This window comes from Chionomys nivalis, chromosome 7 (assembly GCF_950005125.1).
Source record: "Chionomys nivalis chromosome 7, mChiNiv1.1, whole genome shotgun sequence".
Taxonomy (NCBI): Eukaryota; Metazoa; Chordata; class Mammalia; order Rodentia; family Cricetidae; genus Chionomys; species Chionomys nivalis.
In genome coordinates this window covers 36,810,554-36,832,597 of record NC_080092.1, presented here as the reverse complement: position 1 = coordinate 36,832,597, position 22,044 = coordinate 36,810,554, and the positions used below count along the sequence as shown (strand labels likewise).

The 22,044-nt window shown below is 43.4% G+C and overlaps 1 protein-coding gene across 2 annotated transcripts; it reads left to right on the top strand.

The window, feature by feature from the left end:
• Nucleotides 1–595: 595 nt before the first annotated feature.
• Nucleotides 596–20,634, top strand: Lyrm7 (LYR motif containing 7). 2 transcript variants are annotated; one of them, XM_057773284.1, is made up of 5 exons: nt 596–683; nt 4,717–4,789; nt 6,414–6,484; nt 7,593–7,674; nt 20,056–20,634. In XM_057773284.1, the coding sequence occupies exons 1-5, from the start codon at nt 666–668 to the stop codon at nt 20,124–20,126; spliced, it is 315 nt and encodes a 104-aa protein (XP_057629267.1). In that variant the 5' UTR covers nt 596–665; the 3' UTR covers nt 20,127–20,634. The 2 variants fall into 2 exon arrangements, with proteins under 2 accessions (XP_057629267.1, XP_057629268.1); XM_057773285.1 differs by lacking the exon at nt 596–683 and adding an exon at nt 807–1,056.
• Nucleotides 20,635–22,044: the final 1,410 nt, after the last annotated feature.

Genomic DNA, 22,044 nt, shown 5'->3' with positions numbered 1-22,044 from the left:
GTATATAAATGTTATGGTTACGACTGTGAAGCTTTTAATAGATGATTTTCTACCTCAGCAAAACCAAAGAGCAGGGTAAGATAAGGAGGCTAATGGTAATGCAGAGGGTGAGGAGTCTCTGGGATCAAGCGTGTGAACTTGAGCAGGCAACTCAGCGGCACCTTCTGGGGGAGGAATTAAGCAAATATATAAACAGAACTTTCAGGAGGCAGCGTTCTGCTTTGTGGTGGCTGTGTTTGTTAGGGCTTGGCTTTTGTTTGCACACGTTTCCAAGGAGACAGTCACAGCTGGGAAACGTTAAAATATAGGAACTTCAAGAAACGACCCACGCCCTAAAACGGAAGGTAAAAACGAGCAGGTGCCAAGGTCACCCATTAACTAATAACCAGGCGTGCAGCAAAGCGGAAGGAACTCTGACCCTAACAAACATGGCTTCCGGTTACTTCCGTTCTCCTTTTCGTCATTTGGCTCTGCGACTTCTCGCGATTTTATAGTTGGCTCTACTTAGCAAACGCCTGGCCTTCTTCCTGTGGAGAAGGCGAGCTAGGGAGGAGGAACTATGCTTTGATTGGTTGCTATGCCGGAGCGTTTCTGGCCACGCCCCGGCCTTGATTGGCTACCGGGAGGGGGCGGCTTGAGAGGCGGTGGCAGCGGCGTGGGGAGCCATGGGTCAGCCCGCCAAGGTGACAGGGCTGGGGAGGAGGGTGCAGGGAGGCTGAAGATCAGGACCCTCGGCAGGGGAGGGAGGCGACCCGAAGGGACGCAGAGTGGAGGAGTCAGTGGAAGAGGGTGACGACCATGAGAGCAGTGGGAGGGAGGGGAGACGGCCCCGAGGGAGAGTGAATGAGGAGGGTGACCACCCTGATCGGCGGTGAGCGGAGGAGGGCGACCCCGAGGGGCGCTGAGTGGAGAATGACAGCCATGAGGGACAGTGAGTGAGGGGGTGATAACCCTGATCGGCGGTGAGCGGAGGAGGGCGACCCCGAGGGGCTCTGAGTGGAAGAGAGTGACAGCCATGAGGGACAGTGAGTGAGGGGGTGACAACCATGAGAGATGGTGAGTGGAGGAGGGTGTTGATCCTAAACAGACCGCCCTTGTCTTCATAAAGAAACCAGGAGTAAGAAGATTATAGACAATAAAATCGAAGGAAGTTCTTCAGACTAAAAACACAGCTTGTTTTGTGAGGCTGAAACTAGGATTTAACTTACCTAGAGGAATTCAGAAATCTCTAGAGAGGGAGTGGCTGCATTGCTGAACCTCATGTTCATGGCTATCCCAGACAATGTAGGTCTTGTCTCAAAATTTAAAAAGGAAAAAAATGAAATCACAAGAAACCATAGGCAGATACCTGAAGTTTAATTGGGAATTAGGAGGGTCTGGCCTCAGACTTTCTGTGTAGCCCCGACTGGCTTCCAACTCAGCAGTCTGCATGCCAAGTGCTGGGATTACAGGTGTGAGCCACTACACTCAGCTACTTTTTGCATTTGAAAAGTTGTTTTGTAGGAATGTGGCTGTATTTAGTTCAGTAGTAGAACCCTTAGCGTGGTCAAGGTCCTGGGTTCCATGCCCAATACTGCATAAATAATAAATAAAAAATGTAATTATTTTATTAGCTCCAATATAATATTGCTCCCAATAGCTTTGTGATAATAAAGATAGCATTTTCTTTTTAAAAGTATTTTCTTTGAATGGGTGGTGTTCCTGAATGTTTGTATATCATGTGTATGCCTGGTACTCACAGAGGCCAGAAGAGGGCGTGAGAGTCCCTGGAACTGAAGCTGAAGGTGGTTGTCAGCTGCCATGTGGGTGATGGGGAGAACCTGGGTCCTCTGCAAGTGCAGCCCCTGATTTTAACCTCAGAGCCATCTCTCCAGCTCCCATTTTCTTTTTATGAGGATAATGGTCTTAAACTAGTGGCCCCAGTCCCTTAGGTACTACATATAATTACTGAGATTACTGTTTGGTTTGAGACTATGGTCTTCATATGATCTTTGGGATCAAGTGATTTCCATGCTCCACTTCCTAAGATGCTGGGACTACAGGTGTGTACCTAGACACCTAGTCGTGTGTGTGTCATGTGTGTGTGTGTGCATGTGTGTGTATGTGCGTGCACGTGCTTGCGTGCGTGCCTGCCTGCCTGTCTCTTTTCACTTAATTTATTCTTTTATTTTGTAGTGCTGAGAAATGAACCCAAAACCCGTTACATGCTAAACACAGTCTACTGTGGCACCTTTAAGAGCCATATTCGTGGCCGGGTGGTGGGTGGTGCCTTTAATCCCAGCTCTTGGGAGACAGAGGCAGAGGCAGGCAGATCTCTGTGAGGTTGAGGCTACAAGAGCTAGTTCAGGACAAGCTCCAAAGCTACAGAAAAACCCTGTCTCGAAAAACAACAACAACAACAACAAAAAAAAATCCATATTCCTGTCAACAATCTCTGCAAGGCAATCAGCTCTTACTGTCAAGCACTTTAGAAAAATTCTTTCTGGCTGGTTGGTAGTGCACACCTTTAATCCCAGCACTCAGGAGGCAGAGACAGGTGGATCTCTGTGAGTTCAAGACCAGCCTGGTCTACAGAGTGAATTCCAGGACAGCCAAGGCTGTTACATAGAAAAGCCCTGACTAGGGGCTGGAGAGATGGCTCAGCGGTTAAGAGCATTGCCTGCTCTTCCAAAGGTCCTGAGTTCAATTCCCGGCAACCACATGGTGGCTCACAACCATCTGGATTGAGGTCTGGTGCCCTCTTCTGGCCTGCAGACATACACACAGACAGAATATTGTATACATAATAAATAAATATTTAAAAAAAAAAAAAGAAAAAAAGAAAAGCCCTGACTAGAAAAAAACACACAAAAAGGGAGAAAGAAAGAAAGGAAGGAAGGAAGGGAAGAAAGGAAAGAAAAATCCTTTCTGTGCACATTTCTCAATTTCAAAGCCATCCCCATGATGTTGTTTCCTCCCTGTTCTATAGCAAGTCTGTTCCTTTCCTGTGATTGTCTTAAAGTACAGACCAAGCATAAAAAAATAAAAAATCCTAAATCTAAAATGCTCATAAGTAAATCTTAAATATTTTCCCATTTCATGTGTGTACATGTGAGTGCATGTGTGCATGTATGGATACTTCTATTGCTCTTCTACCTTCTTTATTGAGGCAGGGTCTCTCAACAGAACCCAGAGTTCTCCAGTATGAGTATGTAGCCTTGAGAGCCAGTTGCTTTGGGTATCCTCTGTCTCTGCCTTTCAAGGCTGGAAGTGTGCATCTACCCTGTATTTTGGGGGGGTTCTAGGGATCCAAATTCAGGTCTCTATTTTATTTTGTTTTTAATTTTTTTTATCTTAATGTGCATTGATGTTTTGCCTGCACGTATGTCTGTGTGAGGGTGTCAGATCACCTGGAATTGTGTGGTGTCATGTGGATGCTGGGGATTGAACCCAGGTCTTTTGGAAGAGTTAATTCTCCTGCCTCCCGCTCCTGAGTGCTGGATTTACAGATAATGAGCCACCATACTTGGCTTAGAAGATTAGTGTTTTGTGGGTTTTTTTTCTTTATTTCTTTCCTTCCTTACTTCTTTCTTTCCCCCCTCTCCCTCTCTCTCTTCCTCCCTCCCTCCCTTCCTCCTTTCATTGACTATTGTTTGTTTCACAGACCTTAACAGTTTTGTAAATAACAGTTTTTTCTTTAATGTTTTGGTGCTAGATGGAGCCTGGGAGCCCAGGGCCTTACCTTTGCTAAATTGCACACTATACCACTGAGTTGTAACCCCAACTGCTACTTTTTTTTTTCTAATTATGTGTTTGTGTGCATGTGTGTGGGTATGTATGCACAAGTGCAGATGCCTGCAGAGGCCAGAGGAGTTACAGGTGGTTGTGAGCCACTTAATGTGGGTGCTGGGAACCAAACTGAGGTCCTCTGAAGAATAGTTTACATACAATACATCCTCCTGACCACTGCACCATCTCTCCAGTTCCCCATTGGTTTTGGCTTTTTGTGTGGGGAGTGGATGGGTGTGGATTTTTGAGCAGGGTTTCTCTGTTCACAGCCCAACCTTGTTTTGTTCTTGAACTGACAGAGACATAGCAACTCTGAAGATATTTTGCAAGTTCTTGCTTTACCAGCTATGCTGAAAACAAATAGGAAGTGAATCCTATTTAATCCTTCTAATACAGCAATTTTAAATGTTATGTAAAATGTGATTTTTTTTTCCTGATACTGGGTTTCTCTGAGTAGTCCTGGCTGTCCAGGAACTCACTCTGTAGGCCAGGCTGGCCTCCAACTCAGAGATCCACATGCCTCTACCTCTGAGTGTTGGGATTAAAGGCATGCACCACTGTCACCTGACTTTGATTTTGATTTTTTTCTTAACCATAAAATCTTATATTTTTTATTTATTTGTGTGTGTGTGTATGTGTGTGATATATGTATAACTCTGTGTGTGTGTGTGTGGTCAGAGGAAAACCTCAGGTGTTGGTCCTTGCTTCCACCTTGTTTGAGACAGGGATTCTGCATGGCAGGCTAGCTCCAGAATCCCTTGAGCGCCTAGAATTATCCTGTCTCTCTGCTGTCATCTTGCCACAGGCATACAGGGGTTACAGATGTGCACTCTCATATCTGTTTTTATGTGGATTCCAGGGATTTGAACTCACAACTCAGAACTGCGGAGCATGTGCTTTATCCCCTGAGCCATCTCCTCGGCCCTGAATTCTTCTTTTTCTTAATAGGTTTTACAACTCTTTAGAACACTACACAGGACCAGACAACAAGTTTTTAAAAATGATAAGAGAGCATTAGAAGGTAAATATATTTTTCATTCCTTTAGAGCAAATCCATGCTTTTGTTGTTTGTTTTATTTGTGTTGCAGTGCTAGGAATTGATCTTAGAACCTCACCCATTAAAGCAAATCACTCCATCATTGAGCTAGGGTGCCACCGTGATCTGGGAATCTTAGATATCCCAGGCTGGCTTTGAAGGTGCTCTTGTAGAGGGTGACCTTGAGCTCCTGATCCTCCTGCCTGAGGTGTGTGCCACCACCCCTGGTGCACACCCATTCTTTAGCTGGCTGCTCTTCTCTTCTGACCGAGTGGCTCCCTAATCTTCTGTGAAGACCGGCTCACATTATTTCTATGGAAGAATACTTAATACTTATAAAAATTCAATTTCCTTATAGAATCATTTATAGAAGGGGCAGGTAAGAATCAAGGTTCTTTTTTGTTTTTCGAGACAGGGTTTCTCTGAGTGGCTTTGGAGCCTGTCCTGGAACTAGCTCTGTAGACCAGGCTGGCCTTAAACTCACAGAGACCCACCTGCCTCTGCCTGTACCTTCTGAGTGCTGGGATTAAAAGTCTGCGCCACTACCACGCAGCTAGGATAGGACCAGACTCTTAACTCCTTTACATACTGAGAAAGATCAGCACCAAAGGAGACATCCATGGCCATTTTTCTGTCAACATGGGTTATTTTATTGTTTTAGCCAACATTTGTTGAATATTTACTAAGGACTTCAAATAATTAAGTTGCTGCAATGTAGGTGGTATGTGTGAGCCTAAAAGTTGTTTTTTTTTTTTTTTTTTTTTGGTTGTTTGAGACACACAGGCCACTTTATAGTCTTACCCATCCTAGAACTTGCCATGTCGACTGTGCTGACCTCAGACTCACAGAGCACCTCCTGCCTTTGCCCCCGCCCTCCCCGCCCCCCCTACTTAGTTAAAGGCATGCGTTACCACACCTACCTACCACACCTAGCAACTCTGCTTTCATCATTCACTTTTTCTTTAGCCAAGGTGTTCGGGATCAGATCTTCCATACTGATGCATCTGTGTGTGCGGGCATATACGGTTTGCACTGGTTCTTCCCGTCTTCATAAAGCGTTTTAGTTGGGTGTGGTAGCACATCCATGTAACTCTAGCACTCTGGAGGCTGAGGCAGAGGGCTCACGTGTTCAAAACAGCCTGGGCTTTACAGTGAGACCCTAGCTCAAAACAAAACAAATGTTTAGATTTACACAAAAGACATACTTGGGTTCAGACTTCTTAGAATCTAGTAGTTCTGAAGGTACACAAATAAAGTTGAAAAGAAGCCAGGCTTGGTGGCCTTAAAGGCTGGAGAATCTCTGAGTTCCAGGCCAGCCTGGTCTATATAATGAGTTCCAGGATGGCCAGAGCTATGTCAAAAAAAAAAAAAAAAAAAAAAAGGAAGAAGGAAAAAGAAAAAAGCCTTACCATCTATAGCCCAAGGTGGCCTCAAACTCAAAATTCTCCTGCCTCATCCTCTTAAGTGTTGCTGTCATGGTGTTGTGATATCACGCTTGGCACGGAACACATTGCTTATGCTTTGCTTTATATGAGAAGTAGAAATTCATAATGAGTAGTAACATGTAAGAATCATGGGTATTAAGTTACATGTATTTCTCTCTCTCTAGCGGCCAGAGTAAAGATAAATGAAGAATTCAAAAAACATAAAAGTGAGACCTGTCCGGAGAAAATAGAAGAGGTGCAGTAACAGGTTTCAGTTGTAACAGAGCTGGTGTAAATGTCCTTGGTAAAGAGAGGAGGGGGAATGGAGGGTCATGTGAAGGAAAGCCATCCTTGGTAGTGAGAGCCCCCACAGCCACAGACGCCTGCACTTGTTTGCTGGGGCTCCCCTCGGGCTTGTCTCCTGCCCCCAAAGATAACAAGGCCCCTGGGAAGAGAACATAGAAGCAGCTCTGGTCAAGACCAGGGCAGCTGAGCTATGGCAGAAGCCGCTATAGCGGTCTCATGATGCAGCACTTTACAGGGAATTTTAGGTCGGGAAGCACCCTTATTAAAAGCAGTCCAGAGTAGAGCTGGGCGTGGTGGGGTTTGCCTGTCTTTGTAGTACTCTAGAGGCCGAAGTGGAAGAATCACGAATCCAATGCCAGCCTGGGCTACATACTGAGAAAAGAAAGTTTGTGGGGATTCTTATGGCATGGAGAATTGATTGGTAAAAGAGAAAATACAAATAAGAGAATATCTCCAGCCGGGCGGTGGTGGCACACACCTTTAATCCCAGCACTCGGGAGGCAGAGGCAGGCAGATCTCTATGAGTTCGAGACCAGCCTGGTCTACAAGAGCTAGTTCCAGGACAGGCTCCAAAACCACAGAGAAACCCTGTCTCGAAAAAAAACCAAAAAAAAAAAAAAAAAAAAAGAATATCTCCAATAATTAATAATATTTGTACAAGTGAATAACAAATTAGATAAAATTGCTTTTTCATTTGTTTTATTTTTATTTTGAGACGGGGTCTCACTATAGTTCCGCTGTCCTAGAGCTCACTATGTAGACCAGGCTGACCTCTGCCTCCTAAGCGCTAGGATCAAAGGCATGCTCTGCGATGCCCAGTCCCCAACACATTTTAAAATGCCTATTATAACAAAGTTCTAAGTCCGTTTGAACAAACTTTGGGCTAGATAGATAAAAATGAAGGGCATCTGAAATGTTTGCACTTCCTGTACTACCTGATATAGTTGCACAAAGCTAAAAGCCACATTGTCAGAAAGTGACCTGTAAAACCGTTGTCTTGAAAACCAGTGCAGCCCTACGAAGCACTCAGGGGTGACTCTGTCTGATTTTCTTAACAGATGTTGAAAGTGGGTTCTGATGTTGAACTATTACTAAGAACATCTGTTATTCAAGGTATTCACACTGACCACAACACCCTGAGTAAGTAAAGTGGATTGGAGGGATATGATTGCTGACTGATGTTTCAAAATAGTAACGTTACTGCTCCTTTGTTTGTCTTTATTTTGTTTATTATTGTTTTGTTTTGTTTTTTTACTCTGAGACAGGGTTTCACTATGTAGCCCTGGCTGTCTTGAACTTGCTGTGTAAATTAGGCTGGCTCCCCCTGGGATTAAAGGCATGATCACAGCCACCACGCGGACATTACTCTTTAACACCAACACCAGAAATGAACTCAAGTCCTCGGCTGAGCCATCTCCTCTCTCCCTCTTTTCTTTTTACTTTCAAGTTTGTTTGTAGATTCTTTTTTTTTTTTTTAAATATTTATTTATTATGTATACAATATTCTGTCTGTGTGTATGCCTGATAGCCAGAAGAGGGCACCAGATCCCGTTACAGATGGTTGTGAGCCACCATGTGGTTGCTGGGAATTGAACTCAGGACCTTTGGAAGAGCAGGCAATGCTCTTAACCTCTGAGCCATCTCTCCAGCCCCAAGATTCTTTTATTTCACTTTATGTGTGTGCATGTTTTGCTTGCATGTATATATGTGCACCCATGTTTGCCTGATATCAGTGGAAGTCACAAGAGGATGTTGGGAGTCCCTGGAGTTAAATTATAAATGGTTGTTAGCCATCAGATGACTGATGAGAACTGAAACCAGGTCCTCTACAAAAGCAACTGTGCTCTAAACTGCTGAGCCATCTCTCTAGAGTCCCTCCGCCAGATCTAATTCCTGGATATATTGCAAAACTGTAGTTGTATTCACATCCTTTTTGTGTTGTTTTTTGTTTTGTTTTATTTTATTTATTGTTCTTGTTTTTTGAAATAGGGTCTCACTATGTAGCCTTGGCTATCCTAGAACTCATTATGTAGACCAGGCTCGCCTTGAACTCACAGAGATCTGCTTGCTTCTGCCTCCTGAGTGCTGAGATTAAAGAGATGCACCTATACCGGCTACAACCATTTTTATGTAACTATATTTATTATTTTTTCTGACATCATTTATTATCGACTTAGACTGTTTATTTTTTTGCCTTTTATTCTATAATTAGTTATTTTAGTTTAGAAGAATTGAGATTATAGGAAATGGAAATATACGCCAGGCCCCCTTTTTTTTTAAAAATTTTTTTATTTACTATGTTTACAATATTCTGTCTGTGTGTATGCCTGCAGACCAGAAGAGGGCATCAGATCTCATTACAGATGGTTGTGAGCCACCATGTGGTTGCTGGGAATTGAACTCAGGACCTTTGGAAGAGTAGGCAATGCTCTTAACTGCTGAACTAACTTTCTAGCCCATTGTTGCTGTTTTTTAACATTTGTGTGTGTGTGTGTGTGCTTGCACACTCAAATGCACACACATATATACTAGTGGAAGTCATCGGCTAGCTCCCATCAAATGGGTTCGAGGCATTGAGTGTGGGGTGCCAGGCTTGATGACAGGCACTTTTACCCACTGAGCTATCTTATAGGCCCCTTAGTTTGTATGTGTCTGCTAACTAAGGAAGTGTGAATGCCTTTCAGTGGGTTAGCGGAGATCTGAATATTCTCTTTACAAAGTGCCCACTAAAGCCTCTGTCTAGTTTCCTACAGGATTATTTGCCTTTTTTCTTGACTTGAAGGAATTCTTGTATGTTCTAAATATAAATCTTTTTTTTTTTTTTTTTTTTTTTGATATTTCGAGACAGGGTTTCTCCGTAGCTTTTTTGGTTCCTGTCCTGGTACTAGCTCTTGTAGACCAGGCTGGCCTCGAACTCACAGAGATCCGCCTGCCTCTGCCTCCCGAGTGCTAGGATTAAAGGCGTGCGCCACCAGCGCAGGGCTAAATATAAATCTTTTATTGGATATTTCTATTCTAAGAATCTTCTACTTGTGGTCTTTCCCTTTGAGGATTTTCTTATTTAATATAGTCTAGCTGATCCATTTTCTTTCTTGTAGTTGGAATTTTGTTTGGGCTGCCAACCAGCTCCCAAATAAAGGCACAGAGACTTATTATTAATTATGAATGCTCGATCTTAGCTTAGGCTTGCCCACTAGCTCTTTTAACTTAATTTAATCTGTTTCCATTCATCTGCATGACTTTTTACCTTTTTACCTTTTTTTTTTTTTTTTTTTTTTTTTTTTGGTTTTTCGAGACAGGGATTCTCTGTGGTTTGGGAGCCTGTCCTGGAACTAGCTCTTGTAGACCAGGCTGGTCTCGAACTCACAGAGATCTGCCTGCCTCTGCCTCCCAAGTGCTGCCTTTTTACCTTTTTGACTTGGAGTTTTTACCTTTCTTTGATTCTGTAGGACCTACTTTCCTGTTTCTTCCGTGTCTGTCTGTGTGACCGCTGGTCTCTCCCTGTTGTCTCCTTTTTCTTTTTTCCTTGAGCCTAAATTCCTCCTCCTGTTTACTCTTCCTGCCTGGAAATTCTACTACACCTCCTCCCTTGCTATTGGCCATTCAGCTTTTTATTAGACCAATCAGGTGCCTTAGGCAGGCAAGCTAAAACAGCAACATATCTTTACAAAGTTAAACAAATATTCCACAACATTAACAAATGCAATACATCTTTACAAAATTAAACAAGTATTCTGCAACACTTTATGGTAGATATTTTAAATTCTGGATCCTGTTGAAGAAGATTTTGTGTCAGACAAGGTCATGGAGGGATTCTCCAGTGCTTTGTTCCAAAAGTCGTGTCTTAGTTAGGGTTTCTATTGCTGTGAAGAGATACCATGACCAAGCAAGTCATTTTATTTTATTATTTTTTATTTTATTTTTGAGACAGGGTTTCTCAGTGGCTATGGAGAAATTTGCTGTGTAGACCATTCTGGCCTCGAGCTCACAGAGATCCACCTGCCTTGCCTCCCGAGTGCTGGGATAAAAGGTGTGCACCACTGCCCAGTTGATCATGGCAACTCTTATAAATGAAAACATTTAATTGGGGTGACTTGCTTACAGTTCAGAGGTTTAGTCCATTATTGCTGTGGGGCATGGCAGCATGCAGGCAGACATGGTGCTGGAGAACAAGCAATAGGAAATGGTCTAAGTATTACACTGAGTGAAGCTTGAGTATATATGAGACTTCAGAGCCCACCTCCACAGTGACACACAACAGGGGCATTATCTACCCCAATAAAACCACACTTCCTAATAGTGCCACTCCCTTTGGGGGCCATTTTCTTTCAAACCACTACAGTAGTTTTTGGTTTTCTACTAAAGTTGACTTTGTTTTTGTTTTTTGTTTGTTTGTTGTTTTTGTAGCCCTGGCTGTTCTGGAACTCTCTGTAGACCAGGATGACATTGAATGGCTTTGTGTTTTTTTGTTTTGTTTTGTTTCTTATTTTTTTCCAAGACAGGGTTTCTGTGTAGCTTTGTTGCCTATCCTGGAACTAGCTCTTGTCTACCAGGCTGGAACTCACAGAGATCCCACCTGCCTCCTGAGTGCTGGGATTAAAGGCATGCATCACCACCACCTTGCTGGCTTTGTGTATTTTAAGAGCACGTGGTCCTCTCACAGATAAGCTTCCACAGCAAACTAGGTCACTAGGATCTTTACTCTTACTCTGAACAAACACGACTTAAAACGTTCTGATTCCTTTGGGGTGCGGGACTACTGTTGCACCTTATTCTTATTCTTGAATTTCTCCTGGTATAGAATTAGTATATTTCCTCTCCCCGCCACACACACACACACACACACACACGTGCAAACACGCACACAGGAGGGCAGCAGCCCACGTTCCTTTTTTTTTTTTTTTTTTTATTTTGTTTTTATTTATTTTTGAGACGAGGTTTCTCTATGTAGCCCTAGCTGTTCTGGAACTTGCTTTGTAGACTAGGCTGGCCTTGAATTCAGAGAATCTGTCTACCTCTGTATTCTGAGTGTTGGGATTAAAGGTGCCAGGCCTAGCATCTCTCTCTCTCTCTCTCTCTCTCTCTCTCTCTCTCTCTCTCTCTCTCTTTTTAGGTCACTTCCTGAAAAACCGTCAGTTTCCAGGGCAACTTCTTCTAGCATGTCTGCATGACTAACCACATCTTCATTGTTTAAGATGAGATTCAAGATTGTGACTTTGTTTTGGAGCAGGCTGCTTGAAGTGAAATCTCACAGGCATTCTTCTTCCCACCGGCCTAGTCAGGGGCCATCACTATGACTTAGCTGTGATCAGTATCTAAATTCAATCCCAGAGATTCATAAACGGAGCTGTCCTCATGGCTGTAGCTTCGTGGTCAGAACTTGAATAACTTTGTAGAAAGGAGTCTTTATACGATGATGGGAGTTCTGGCTTTGTGGCAAGGTAGAAACAGTAGCAGCCGGTTTTGGAGATTCTTCGTACCTCTCACCAGTGTTGAAGACGAAAGGTTGATATCACAGTCAGACGCTTCTTGCTTCTTTCACGTAGCCATGGTGATAAACCTTTAACCACAGCCTGGAGGCTTGGAGACAGGAATGTATTTTGGAGGCTGCAGAGGTCTGGACTTTTCAAACCAGTGCTTTCTGGAAGAGGAGATATCGTTCAGCTCCTTAATGGTGTCATCTACGCCTGCTGCGACTCCCAAGTTATGTGCTCATTCAGAGGGTCACTGGGTGAGGCACTGTAGTGAGGTTTCCACCAGAGAAGACCACTCAGACACAGAGTCAAGGCAATAAAAAGTCTTTATTAGCTGACTGGTGACAACACTAGGTGTTCAGGTCCCAAGTGCAGTCCCTAGCCTTTCCCAGGGGTTTTAAGCACAAAAATCACATCCTGGATTGACACACGTCATTTAGGGACTTTTCCAAAACTATGGACTTTGATGGATTAGGTCTTTGTTCTCATTTTGGTTGATGTTGCTGTCTGTGTGCTGGGTCCCAGGGCCTGAGTGGCACTTCCGTTATCATGTCAGTTTGCTGAGCTGTGGGTCTGTTCCATAGCAGTGATAGTTCATGCTCCGAGAGCTTCACGTTCCCCGCATCAGTGTTTGCTTTGTTAGTTCCTTTGTCTGGGTTTGAGCTACTTCCTGGTTGGAGCAGTTGCATCCACGGCCCTTTGGTGGTAAAGTATGTGAAAGTGCTAAGTGTCGTCACACGGAAAGTGAGCTGTTGGCTGTCTTTCAGCTCATTGGGTGAGAAGAGGTTCAGCATGGACCATCATGTTCTTTTGAGAACAGGGTTCCTCTGTAGCTTTGGAGTCTGTCCTGGAACTCGCTCTTGTAAACCAGGCTGGCCTCGAACTCATATAGATCTGCCTGCCTCTGTCTCCTGCATGCTGGGATTAAAGGTGTGTTCCACTATGCCCAGCTCAGATGTCTTTTTTTTTTTTTTAATTTCTGCCTTTTTGTATATGTGTATGTGTCAATGTGTGCATATTTGTGTGTGTGCACATGTGTATATGGAAGCCAGAAGTTGATGTCAGGTGTCCTGGATTGCTGTTCACCTAATTGTTAAAGACAAGGTCTCTCACTGAACCTAAAACTCACTGCTTTGGCTACATTGGCTCGCTTATCATACCCAGAGATCTTCCTGTGTCCACCTCTCTAGCTCTGAGATCATGGGTGTGTGTTTCTGCACGGGTGCTCGGGATCCAAACTCAGGTCCGGTGCTTACACAGAACACATTTTATCAACTCACTCATCTCCCCAGCCCTAAACTTCTGCCCTTTGATCCTGTACATTTGTCAAACATTGATTGTTTTTCTAAGACAGTTTAATGTGACTCAGCCCTTATTGTGATAGGCATTGGGATTTATGTGGAACAATGGGTAGGACAAATCTGGTTCTTGTCCTTACGAAACTGTGCACTCTTTGTAAAAGATTGGTAGTTTAGTGTTCCCCCAAAGCACTTTCTGTATGTTAGAGGATCCCCAAGGCCAAACACTGGAAGGGACAGGTTCTTAGAAAGACAGTGACTGCTGGGTGGTGGTGGCACACGCCTTTAATCCCAGCACTCAGGAGGCAGAGGCTGGTGAATGCCTGAGAGTTCGAGGCCAGCCTGGTCTACAAGAGCTAGTTCCAGGACACCTAGGACTGTACACAGGGAAACCCTGTCTCAAAAAAAAAGAAAGAAAAAAGAACATGACCAAAGTGTAAACTTCCATCTCAGCATATTGCTGTTTATGTGCCTGATATATTTAGTAACATTTTTATAACTTTAAACTATCTTAATATCCTATACATTATTAATGTCCAAATGTTCCTGCCACACTATTGTGAACTAGGCTATCCATTATGCATATTTGTATATGTATTTGTGTATGTATGTGCGTGTATATATATATATATATATATATTTAAATTTAAAATAAAAATTTTTTTTGGAGACAAGATCTCACTCTGTAGCCCAGGCTGGCCTCAAACTCGCTGTGACCCTCCTACCTCAGTCTCTTTAGTGAACTCACTCTGTAGACCAGGTTGACGTCAAACTCACAGAGGTCTGCCTGCCTCTGTCTGGGATTAAAGGCATGTGCCACTACCGCCTGGCTTATCTGGTGACCTTTATAGTGGTAAATCATAAGGTCAGTGACTAATGGGGCACAAACAGATCTGGACTTCAGCAATAAAAGAAACAGCCCAAATGTCAGTACATGCTGGGTAGGTTCTTTTGCTTTCAGCAAAATGCTGAGAAAGAATGCTTGCAGATGAAATTGGTCCATTCACAAACAGGGATGGATGAGTCTCACTTTGCTAAGGGGTATTCTTTATTTAAGCCTGTGTTCTGAGGAGAGCCTTGAGGAGCTGCAAGGTCACTGGTCCCACTGTCCCATGTAAGACAGATGTAAAGGGGCTTCTGAAATGTAACCTGAGTTTGCTCCCAGGCCTCTTTCCTCCTTACTCATGGGAGCTCGTCGTGTTGCTTTTCCTTGCTATAAGAAGTACTCACTTTAAGGCTAGTGAGTGAGGCAGATTACCAAAGAAGAATGACTGTCTTTATTGCTTAAAGTTGGGTAAGATAACTTGCCTGTGGCTTCTTGTTTGTGGAAACAACTGGAAACAGACTTGAAGTTTATAGTTTTTGAGGATTATATTGCTAAGAAACCCAGGCTTGTGGAGTTTACTTCAGCTCTGAAAGCCATTCCTGCTCTCCTGAACTCAGATTAACAGGAAGTGGACTGTGAAAGCTTTTGAAGCTCCCAAGAGAGGCTATCTTCCCCAAGATCTCCATCTCCCCAAACAGGAAGTGGCTCGGAGGCTACATCTGGCATCTGTGTTGTAGAGTGCATCGGAGCAGGGCTTTGAGTCTCTTGAAAATAGAATTTGGTACTGCCAGATTGTCAGACCGAGGATTAGCTCATTGCCAAATTAGGAAGTTTGCCTTTTCCTGTCCCTAGGATTTAGGTTTTCTGTGGCCCAAGCACTGCCGTGGATTCCCAGTCTCGTGTATTTATTTTTCTTTCTTTGTTTGTTTGTTTTTGTCTGTTTATTTTTCAAGACAGGATTTCTCTGTAGCTTTGGTTCCTGTCCTGGAACTAGCTCTTGTAGACCAGGCTGGCCTCGAACTCACAGAGATCCTCCTGCCTCTGCCTCCCGAGTGCTGGGATTAAAGGCATGTGCCACTACTGCCTGGCTTTAAATGGTGTTTTTTTTTTTTTTTTAATTTATTTTTCATCCCTTCATTTATTTCCATTTGTTTCCAACTAAAGTGGGGTAGGCGCCTACCATGTGAGCCACAGATGGACCCAGTGGGCACAGCAGGCCAGCACTGGGTCTTTGGGGACCGGTCGTAACCGGAGTGTTCCGTGAATGTGTATGTCCGTGTTGCCCATCCAGAGAGGGGCCATGAGGAAGGTTGTAGCGTTCTTTCCCAGACTGTCTGGCATCTTTTATATGCATCTATCTACTGAGTGTTGTTTCCACTGAAGCTATTGTTTTGTTGAAAAGGAATGGGCTGGGTGGGGTTCCCCTCCTGCCCTTTGTTCTTCCTGCCTGCAGTGCAGGCGTGGTGGTAGTGGAGGGAAGGCAGACTGCTGTTCTGACAGGGAGGGAAGGCAGTCCTGGGTTCTTAGCAGCACCAAGGACTTGCACTAGCTCAGGCCTGCTGTGTTCATAGTGGAAGAAAACTGAATCTTACTAAACCACTGGTAGATTTCTGCTTATTCAAAGCTGAACATAATCCAAAGTAGTGTTGATGGGTTTAGTAATTTATTCTTCAATGTAATAGTCTCGAATTCTTGCATTTTCTCTATAAAAGACATTTGTGAAGCCTTATGTTATTATGTGACTATTTATCTTTTCCAATAGATTATGAACCACTTTGAAGTAAAAAAAAAAAAAAAACAACCTTTTTATTTTCCTTTTTTTTTTTTTTTGGAGATAGGATCTCTTATTCTGTAGCTCTGGCTGTCCTAGATTTTGCCTGTAAACCAGGCTGGTCTCCAACTCACAGAGGTCTGCTGCCTCTACCTTCCAAGTGTGTGCCACCACTGCCTGGCTTGCCAAAGAAATTTTCATGTTTACCTTCATCTCATTTTTTGATGTGATACCTAGCGTAAAATAGGCACATATGTTTGATAAGTGAAATAAATTATTGCCACTGTTATTTAGCTTAAAACCAACACTATTACTTTCTTGGATAGAGCACCAAAGAACTGGTTAAGAATAATTACAGGTCAGAAATAAGCAGAGGCTTTCTCGTTTTATAAGCTGGATTTATCATATGACCCATTGTTTTATTATTTAACTTACGGTGTGGCAGGGTGTTTGTCGCCTGTGTCATGGTGTGCAATGGAGATCAGATGATAGCTTTCCCTCCACAGTGTGGGCCCAGGGATCCAGTTCAGACTGTCAGGCTTGGTGGCAAGTGCTCTTGTTCTCTGGGGCATCGTGTCAACTCTCTCAAGTGCAAATTTTGGTTGACTTTTAGATGGAGTTTTCTAGGTGCAGTTAGAGTTTATTTGTTGCTCTTTTTTTTTTTTTTTTTTTTTAAATTTAATCAGGGTCTCAAGTAGTACAGGCTGAACTTAACTCATGCTCCTCCTGCACCCGCTTCTCAAGTGCTAAGATTACAGGGTTATAACATACCAATAATTTCTCTCTCTCTCTGGTATGAGTGCTCTGTCTTCATGTATGTTTGCAGGCCAGAAGAGGTCATCAGTTTTATAGATGGCTGTGAGCCGCCATGTGGTTGCTGGGAATTGAACTCAGGTCCTCTGGAAGACCAGCCAGTGCTCTGAACCACTGAGCCATCTCTCCAGCCCTCAACAATTTCTTTAAAGTAATTCAGTGTGGGGTTGGAGAGATGACTCAGCCGTTCAGAACCCATACTGGTTTTCCAGGGAACTGATGTTCCTTTCCTATCATCCACATTGGTGGTTCACGGTCACTCGTCACTTTAGCGCCCAGGGAATCTGACCTACTCTTCTGGCCTCCTGGGGCACATATACACATGCGCATACACACAGATACCCATTCGTGCACGTGAGTAAAAATCAATCTTCAAAAATACTTTAATATTGAGTTCGAGACCAGCCTGGTCTACAAGAGCTAGTTCCAGGACAGGCTCCAAAACCACAGAGAAACCTTGTCTCGAAAAACCAAAAAAAAAAAAAAAAAAAACAACTTTAATATGCATTTCTTTTTATTATTTTTGTTTGTTTGTTTTTTAAGATAGGATCTCACTATTTAGCTCTGGCTATTAGGAACTTGCTGTGTAGACCAGGCTGGCCTTGAACTTAGAGATCCACCTTCGTCTGTCTCTGAGTGTTGGGAATGAAGGTGTGAGCCCAGTCCCCTTAAAGAACATTTCTTAACCACAGTTTAATTATCAGAACTAGGGTATTAGCATTAATGCAATACTCTGGTTTACATTTTTTTCTTTTGTCCTAACAAGGTCCTTTCTAGCATCCCTGTGGTCTGGGATGCCACTGAGGTTTCACACTGCATCTAATGTGGGCAGTTTTGAGAGTGGCTGTTGGGGAACATTTGTTCCCTCTTTTTTGACACAGAATCTCCTGTGTCCCAGACTGACCTCAAATTTCCTGCATAGCCGAAGGTCGTCGTGACTTCTGATTCTCCTTCTCTACCTCCTGAGAGTCAAGATTATAAGTGTGTAACACTACAGGGTACAGCCGGGTGGTGGTGGCGCACGGCTTTAATCCCAGCACTTGGGAGGCAGAGGCAGGCGGATCTCTGTGAGTTCGAGACCAGCCTGGTCTACAGAGCTAGTTCCAGGACAGGCTCCAAAACCACAGAGAAACCCTGTCTCGAAAAACCAAAAAAAAAAAAAAAAAAAAAAAAAAACTACAGGGTACAACGCAAGGGCCTCATGCATGTAGATAGGCATTCTACTGAGCCACATCCCTGGTTCTGCTTTTGTTTTTTTTTTTGGTTTTTTTCGAGACAGGGTTTCTCTGTATCTTTAGAGCCTGCCCTGGAACTCCCTTTGTAGACTAGGCTGGCCTCGAACTCACAGAGATCTGCCTGCCTCTGCCTCCCGAGTGCTGGAATTAAAGGCGTGCGCCACCACCGCCCGGCTCTGGTTCTGCTTTTGTTGAGACAGATTTTAGTCTTCAGTTATATGGGTCCGGAACTCATTCTGTAGCTCAAACTGTCCTCAAATTCATGGTGATCCTCCTGTCTTAGCCTCCCAACAGTTCAGGTTACAGGTGTGATCCACCACACTGGGCAGTACAAGGATGATGTACCTGGGTTCTGTTCTTCTCCAAAGGGAAATCTAATTAAATTTATTTATTTATTTATTTTTGGCTTTCAGTGCTGAGTATTAAACCCAGGTCCTTTAAGACAGGGTCTCACTGTAGCTCAGACCAATGTGGTCATGTTTTGTCCTGAAGCTGGCCTTGAATGCAGTTCTCATTGCCTTTGCCTCGGCATGCACCAGTATCTCTTGGCAGTTGCTTTTTTTCCTTTTTCCATTTTTCATGTGTATTGTGTGTGTTGAACATACACACAAATGTTTTTTTTAAATGATTTATTATATATACAGTGTTCTGCCTGCATGTATGCCTGTAAGTCAGAAGAGAAAATCAGATCTCACTACAGATGGTTGTGAGCCACCATGTGGTTGCTGGGAATTGAACTCAGGACCTTTGGATCCTTTGGAAGAGCAGCCAGTGTTCTTAACCTGTGAGCCATCTTTCCAGCCCCACACAAATGTTTTTACATGCATGTGGGTATATCTGCCTATGGACCCCTTCTGATACCCGATGTTGGGAATTGTCTTCAATCAGTCTTTCTGTTCATTGAAGCAGGATTTCTGAGTTAAACACACAATTCCTTGATGTGGCTAGTTTTCCAGGCAATCTGAACTCTGGTCCTCACATTATCATAGCAGGGACATTAACCACTGAGTAATCTCCAGGCCCATGAATTTTCTATCTTAACAGTTTTATTTTATCAAGTTGTCTTCCGTAGGAGCCAGCAGTTGTTGGTTGTTTAGCAGTGTGTCTCAGTGGGGCACTGTGTCATTCTGCCTCTCGCATTGCAGTTAGCATCCTTGGCTCCTGCCCAGTAAGTTTCTAGTGGCATCCCCTAAGCGACCTGTCTGAAGACTGCCTCAGTTAGGAGCCATTGCTGAGGGTCAGGATGTAGCTCAGTGGTAGGATACAAGTTTAGCAATGCATGAGGGCCTGGGTTTGGTTCCCAACACCAAAACAAAAAGGAACGGAGGAAAAGAGAGGGGAAATTATGAAAGGGGAGGGGAACCACTGTTTTGTAGATGAGGACTGTCTAAATTGTGAGAGTGATATCTTGCTTTCTATAAAAATTTCTAAGTAGCCAAGCAAGGCCTGATAACCTCTAATCCCTTCATTGGGAGGTGGAGGCTGGAGGATCAGTAGTTCAAGGTTAGCCTCAGTCACGTCGGGGAATTCAAGGCTAGCCTGAGCTATATGAGACCCTCCCTCAAAAACCATTCCTAGCCGGGCGGTGGTGGCGCACGCCTTTAATCCCAGCACTCGGGAGGCAGAGGCAGGCGGATCTCTGTGAGTTCGAGACCAGCCTGGTCTACAAGAGCTAGTTCCAGGATAGGCTCCAAAACCACAGAGAAACCCTGTCTCGAAAAACAAAACAAAAAAAAAAAAAAACCATTCCTAGGTGACATTTTTAATAAGCAATTGACAGATGGTCAAGAATGTATTTTTAGTTTAATTCTGTTCAGTTGTTTAATTAGTCATGTTTAGTAAAATGATGGACTCGGCTGTGTGTTTTATGTAACATGAATAAGGATCTTATTAAATGCCTTCATTTAGAGTCAAAGATTTCACCTCAGACATCAACTGAAATAAAATGTCTCTAGAAGAGTTCTTTTCATGGTTCCTAAATCAGACAGTTTACAGTTGGAACTGTGGGGGAAGTGGGCATGTGGGCACTTAGGTCTGTTTTGAGGATAGATAATAACTGCCGTTGTAATCATCTTAACCACTCGTCTCTCTGTGTTCCTTGTAGAGCTGGTCCCCAGGAAAGATCTTCTAACAGAAAACGTTCCGTACTGTGATGCGCCAATTCAGAAGCAGTAAAGCTTCCAGGACAAAACCTGTCTCTGCTCCCTCTGACTTTAAATATATACCTAGCCAAAGTCCTGGACATGCGATGTTTCTCTCTGAAGTAGCATGTTGCGAATGAGCAACAAGCTGAGGGCTGCAGAGCACTGCAGTGTTCTGAGGACATAGATGTGCCTCCCTCCTCACCATCAGGCAGCCTGACCTGGCGACCGGATGTCTGGGGAGGTGGGACTCTTTCTTTCCCCTTTGGTAGGTGTTTTGGTCTTACCAAAGCTATTTGCCAATGAGGCACTTTACCAAGTTGGTGACTTTTCATCCCCTGGGAAACAGTACTGCAAAATATAAAACACTACATTAAATTGATGTTTAATTTCTAAAATATTAAGTTGATAAAAAAAAAAGAACACTTTCTGCCAGCTCTCTACTGAAAGTAACCATTGTTTTCCAAAGTCTTGCGGTTATTTCCGCAGATAAAATAATGTGGCTTGCTTCTCTGTGTTCTTATAAAGACAGTTTTTTCCTTGCCTGTGTAAATGTCTAAACACCTTAAGCATGCAGTATCTGCAGAGGTTAGGAGAGGGTATTGGATCCCCTGGGACTGGAGTTGTAGATAGTCATGCGCTTTTATGTGGGTCCTGGGAATTGAACTTGAGTCCTCTAGAAGAGCAGCAAGTGCTCTTAACCACTAAGCCATCTTTCCAACCCCTATAAAGACATTTTAAATAGTCTTCTGAAGATAGATGGATGAAATATTAAAATCACTTTGGGTCACTATAGAATAAAGACATCCAACATTTTGAGGAAGTGATGGCACTCTCTCAGACTACTTGGTCCTTGTAGAGTTAACTGTATTTGGATCACAGTTGGACGTTATTGTGAAATGCTATAGATGGGTATTCTCTCTCTCTCTCTCTCTCTCTCTCTCTCTCTCTCTCTCTCTCTCTTTTTCTCTTTTGAGATAGGATCTCACTGTGTAGTCCTAGCCTTGAACTCAATGACCCACCTGCCTCTGCCTCCCCAGTGCTTTACATAATTTGATTCTGAGTGTTGCCAAATAAGTAATAGTAATAATAATTGGACTTTATCATAAAGTTTTTACTGGGTTCAAGGCCAACTTGGTCTACAAAGTGAGTTCCAGGACAGCTAAGATCGTTCCCCAGAGAAACCCTGTCTTGGAAAAAAAAATGTTTTTTCCCCACTGGGCAATGGTGGAGCACGCCTTTAATCTCAGCATTCTGGAGGCAGAGGCAGGTGAATCTTTGTGAGTTCAAGGCCAGCCTGGTCTACAAAGCAAGTCCCAGGACAGTCAGGGCTGTTACACAGAGAAACCCTGTCTCAAAAAAAAAAAAAAAAAAGAAAAGAAAATTGAGTGAAAAATTGTAGTTGAGATAATATGTGTTATATATCTGATAATTCTCATTATATAAAGAATAAATGTTAGCAGAGCGGTGGTGGCACACATCTTTAATCCCAGCCCTCAGGAGGCAAAAAGAGAATTTCTCTGAGTTTGAGGCCAGCTTCATGTAAAGAGCTAGTTCCAGGACAGCCAAAGCTACACAAATAAACCCTGTCTCTAAATAATTAATGAGTGAAAGAATATATGTTGTCACGTATGTAAAAAGTTCATCAGACTGGAAGAACTGAGTGTAAGAAAGCAAGCAGGGGCTGAGATGGCTCAGAGGTCAAGGACTCTTGCTCCTCTTCCCCAGGACCTGAGTTCAGATCCCAGCACCCATGTCAGGTAGCACACAGTGGTCACTCCACCTCCAGGGGATCCAGTGCCCTCTACTGGCCTCCAAGGTACTGCATTCACATGCACAAACTCAAACCAACAAACAATACACGCACACAATAAAAATAAAGGAATCATGAAGCAAGCATCTCAATTAAAAAATTATTTTGTGTATATGGGTTTTTTACTTACTTGTATGTC